This window comes from Tachypleus tridentatus, unplaced genomic scaffold, assembly GCF_004210375.1.
Source record: "Tachypleus tridentatus isolate NWPU-2018 unplaced genomic scaffold, ASM421037v1 Hic_cluster_2, whole genome shotgun sequence".
In the NCBI taxonomy this organism is placed as follows: domain Eukaryota; kingdom Metazoa; phylum Arthropoda; class Merostomata; order Xiphosura; family Limulidae; genus Tachypleus; species Tachypleus tridentatus.
Genome location: NW_027467782.1, coordinates 17,441,927 through 17,447,488, shown reverse-complemented (window position 1 = coordinate 17,447,488; position 5,562 = coordinate 17,441,927). Strand labels below are relative to the sequence as shown.

The window sequence follows — 5,562 nt, the reverse complement described above, 5'->3', positions numbered from 1 at the left end:
TTAGCTGTTTATAGAGTTAAATTTATAATAAAGTAATAAATATCAATTCTTGAAATTTTCTGGTAAATGTTTCATAAAACCAACAATTATATTTTAAGTTACAGATAGTAACAAATGAGACTTCTCTCGTTAGGCTTAACAAAACAGAGGTACGGAAACAGACATCCGAGCTTCCTTTGTGTCACATTAGGAAGCAGCAGCTTTCTGTCAAACAGAAAGATAAAGTGAACCGTGCTGCTCTATAATATTTCACTGATGATCTTCCAAACGTAATTATAATGTAATACTGTTGTTTATTATTGTAATTACGTGTCAAAATTACGAAGAATTTAATTCGCTATACATCGCTTTATAGTTTCAATGTTAAAATTAAATCTGAAAAATAAAGTATGTAAGCTATAATGTGTCTGAAGAGATAGCTATAGGCAAACAAATGAAATAGTAATATTAGTATTGTTGTTACAACTAGTTCAAATAAAAATACTTGTGAATTAACATATGCGAGGTCATCTATGTTATCACCACATAACCCGTAATAAAAAACTGTTCGTTTTTTCTTTTGTTCTTGTCGTTTTTTTGCCGTACTGAATAAATTGATTCTATTTGTTTTCATTACTTTATACTGCGTATGGTAGAAAACAATAGCTGAGTTTTTCACAAGCATGGTGATTTCATTTTGGTAAGTGAACTAACACTAAAATAAAACAAAAACGTGTTAATTTTGGTGTCATGTTTATAGGTGATAAATAACCATTATCAAACCGTTGTACACTGAATAATAGTTCTGATGTTGTGCTTATACGAAATAATATTTGTAACTTATATCAAGCAAATATAACGATTCTGAGCTTGATTGACCATAAATCAAATACCTTCTCGATTCAGGCTTTTAATAACAATTTTACTAAAAAAAATCGGCATATATATTATTTTATAATAAGGTATATTTATAACAATCCAAACTATACATTTATATTTACGTTAAGTTGCAAAGTGTTTGTTTCACACACTAAATTATAGTTAGTGTAAGGTTGTCCTTTACCATTATACTCTAATTTCAAAATTACCAAAAGCGATATTTTAAATTTGTATAGAAGCGATGTTACGTATGTAAAACATAGCTGTCGTTTTACACATGCTATTCTTTCATAAAACATGTAGTGCACCTAATACCAGTTATAGGGACAGTACATCACAAAATTAATAGTTGTTCAGGATTAAAAAACAACTTAACAGATAGCGATATGTTTATACAAAAATAAATCGAAATATTGTAAAGAATGTTAAAAAATATAATTGATAAGAATAGGAGGAACAATAACTTGAATATATAAAACTTAAATAACAATACACATGAAAACAACAACATGAAAGCTACATTCATTGTGCTCTTGCTCATAGAATTAAGATATGAACGAACTGCAACTGACATAGAGAGAAAAAAATATAGCGTGCTCACCCACACGGCTAGATTACACTAAATGTTAGTGCTTCGATAACGAGATTCAATGTTGGGCAACAATATTTCAGGCATCATTGAAGAAATTCCTGTTCGTGAATTATCGCAACAAGTTCTTGCCGTGCCAGAGTCTAAACAAATCCTGATGTAACAATGCGTAGAGTCTGCTGAAAGATTTAAATATAGTAGAGAGAACAATGTTCGTATGTTACAACTGCTTTGGGGGTGAACGTAGCAGATAGAACGTGAACGTAATAAATAAAATAGAGATCATATATTGGAAAATGCTGAAGGATGAACGTAGTAGAGAGAATGATGATAGTAACTGTTTGTTTCATTGGACGGAGGTCCTGCGTTAAGGGGTGACATGGGTGCATAACCTGAGTATTGAGTTATCTCGTAAATTTTCATGTCTGCTTTGGTGTCATCAGATATTATATTATTGATAAAAAATGGGTGATTAGAAGAATTATAGTAGGGGTCAACTCTCACGTGGCCAGAGGCTAGTATGGTAGGATAAAGTCAGACCACGAGTAAATAGTCCGAACTGGTGAGGATCTAGCCCACTATACTGTGAGTAATTCGTGTTGATCTGCGGACTACAACACGTCGTTTCCAGTTTATGGTTTTCACTACCATCTATCAAGGAGCGTTCATGACAGTTATAGTTGTCTGTGTTAGTAGCTACTGTCAGCAGCTGAGATTTGGCAGACAGAGAGGAGGCAACATGCTGCTGACCCTGGTTGGAATTGATAATCTGTCCCGAATGTTGTGGTGGATAAGGAGAAGGGTTGTCAGGATAAGGATAAGGGTTGTCAGGAGGCTTTCTAGAAGTGTCCGCCGATTTCAGGTGCGGTGGAGAAACACCGATCTTCGATTCTATACTTTGCTGTTTCTGTTGTTGTTCGATGGCTTTATGTGCTTGTCGAAACACTTCTTTCTTTTGACATTTGAACCTTTTTTGGCGACGTAGGTAGCAACCATTTTCAAACATGTTTCCAGAGTCTGGGTGCAGTGTCCAAAAGCTTCCTTTACCTGGCTTTTCTTGTGTTCGTGCAACTTTGACAAAACAATCGTTAAAGCTCAGACTGTGACGAACGGAATTCTGCCAACGCTGCTGGTTCTGCTGATAATATTGAAACAAATCCATGATGAACTGATAGATCTCGCTGAGGGTTAACATCTTACTTGGACAGTTCTGAATAGCCATCGTGATCAATGAAATGTATGAATCCTTATTCATACATGTGTGTGTGTAACTACGTCGGTAAACTTTATCCGGGCGTCCACGCCCCATCGCTACATTGGATGAACTAGCTACACTTTCGGTACCAGAGGGTGAAGGGCCGAGGCGACCACACATAAAAAACTCCGTGCTGGGAACAGTTGATACATTCATAGAATTAAGTCCAGTCACTGTATTCATACAGGACTGGGTAGTTGTATCATTAATTTCTAAGCATAGAGAACTCATTCTTCCAATAGGATAAGTTTGTGGAACTTGAGTCATACATGAAGGCCCTCCACTTATCCCCATTCCTACTGGAGGTCCCATGAAATCTACAGTTGCAGTAGAAGTAATGTTAGTGGATGTAGAATCAATGTTGGGACCAAATCCTTCTGTGGTATAATTCAGAGTGAGACTTGAACCTGTGTTGATACTGGTCGTGCTGTACGTATTGGTCATAATACTCATAGTTTGCAAAGAATTAATTGTAATCTGAACGTCCTCTTAACCTTTCGCGTAATCATAATTTTTAGTTTCGTTTAACCTTGAAACGAAGTGTAAGGTTTGTAAAAGCAACATTAAATTTCGTTGTAAATATAATTCACAAAGTCAATTGTAACATAACTCTTATTTCTTTCTTACTCACATTCGAATATGGTCTTATCGCTCTAGACTTTTTAATGGTTTCGGTAAATGAAGGTTCAGTTGATGCCTGTTAACTTTCTTTTAATATAATATTTTATCACTACTCTACACTTTATCACAAACTTGACGATAACAGGTAGCTGATACAGACATTAATCTGAGATCTGATAAGAACGCAGTTCTCAGCTCAACAAATTATATTCTCCAAACAAACATTGCTGGTTAGCTCTTATCAAGTCACAACGAAAACCTGATAGAGTGAAGAGAACAACCCACCAAAGAGAGTTAGTTATGCGGACAATCGACTACCACCGCTTGGGTACCGATCCTATGAAAATACGCCTGCCGACGAACTGTGTACATGAAGCTACGCCCTTCTTCTTTGTTTGAATGCAAATCTGGCACAGAAAGCTTCAAATTAGCCTTGAGTTACGCCTCCAGTTCTAATACCCATACCAGCTGTCTTGAGAATACATTTTACTTCAAGCGGGTTCCTTGTTATCACGAATTACGCCGACACTGTTATTCTTATTGGATGATATGTAGAAACGTCACCTAACTCCGCCTTCTTACCAAACTCCCTTTCTTCTAGAGTATTAATAACGATGGTAAGTTTAGCGTCATCGTGAGGTGAAAGTCAGTTTAGAATACTGACCGGCTGTATTAATAACTAAATACATACATCATATCCGCAATCAGTTGTGAGTCTTGTAACCAGATTTTATCTTTCTGTAATATATGTTAGCACAATGTTAGAGAAAAGTGCAATCATAACCACACTTCAAATAGGAGTTATGCCACTATGCTGATATACAGAAAATATATGTGCTGTATTTTACTACGATTCTTCTGCATTTTATATCACGTGCATAGAGGAAAGGTTTTTACGTCTGTAGTCATGAAAATAGAAAAATTCACATAAAGGGTGATCATATTTTGTTCAACCAGCACAATGGAAGTCAAATAGAAGTAGTATTTGACTTTTGACTGTTACTGTTAAAATGAAAATAGGAATATAATGTTCATAGCTCATAATAGAAAAACAAAAATAACTCGTTAGGCTTCGTGCAAAGCTATTTGAGATAGCAGTCCCTAATTTTGTATTTATACGTTAGAAAAATGGCAAATAATCAGCATCACTTATCGCAAACTTTTTGGGTTATTTTAATCGAATAACAGGATTTGGATGTCACGTTTAGAATGCACTCATGACCTCAGCGTAGTATAAGAGCAATTTCTTTTTTCAGTAACTTGACGACAGTTTGGCACGGCGAATAAAAGAGCTCATCTAAAAATGAAAAAGATTTTTACTGTCTGTTATGGTGGGTACTTAAATTGTAGTTAAACATTCTTATTAGATTTCGATAGAGAAGAATAAGCTAATTGTAGAACTATTAGTTAAAAACAAGTAAATATTGATAGAACTAACTTGAAATACACGAAAGACTGTCTACTTGTAACAAGATATATTTATGATATAAAAACGATTGTAAAACTATAGTAATGTATCGCTCAAAATTCAACAAATAAATTTCTGAAACAAATCACAGTGGAATTGGTTTCTTATGAAATCACGCTAAACTGGAATCATAAAATGTAGGGTTATATGATTTTTATTATATGATGAATGTTTCGTGTGCTTATATTTTAAAAGTACAAAAATCATATATGTATATATATTTAATAGTACGATATATTAAAAACTAAATAACCCATTCATATTTCCTGTATTTTAATTTATGATATAAGAAAACAGTTCTCTGGTGAAATATGAAATGAAAACTTGGAATTTCTTTAAATAATTCCATCCTATTCACTTGTTTATTATTAGTCACAAATGATGTAGGTCATTAATATTGCAGCTGCTAAACGTTCTTGCTTACTGAACGTTCAGTACCCATTTATTAATCCATGGAAATAGTATTTTTTAATATACTGTTAATCAGGTGAGAGTGGTCTGACTTAGAAACGTTTCTCTAAGGCTAATCTAGCAGTTTAGTTGGTTTGAAACAGTAGATCTACGAGATGAGTGTTTATTAAAGTTCTCTATCAAACAGTAAAATAATTAGCACCGTTAAAACTATTTACTGTTAGCAAAATTAATATTGTAGAATTTATTCCTTTAGTAGGAATTACTGCATTATTGGGTTTCCTACGTCTTCTTGCACTCCTTCATCTACAAGCTTAAAAACCACCGTACCATTAAGCAGATTTCAAAAGAAGTATATCT

At 34.1% G+C, this 5,562-nt stretch overlaps 1 protein-coding gene across 1 annotated transcript; it reads right to left on the bottom strand.

The window, feature by feature from the left end:
- Window positions 1-1,314: 1,314 nt before the first annotated feature.
- LOC143242847 (uncharacterized) lies at window positions 1,315-3,203 on the bottom strand. The gene has a single exon (XM_076486448.1). The coding sequence runs from the start codon at window positions 3,153-3,155 to the stop codon at window positions 1,941-1,943; it is 1,215 nt and encodes a 404-aa protein (XP_076342563.1). The 5' UTR covers window positions 3,156-3,203; the 3' UTR covers window positions 1,315-1,940.
- Window positions 3,204-5,562: the final 2,359 nt, after the last annotated feature.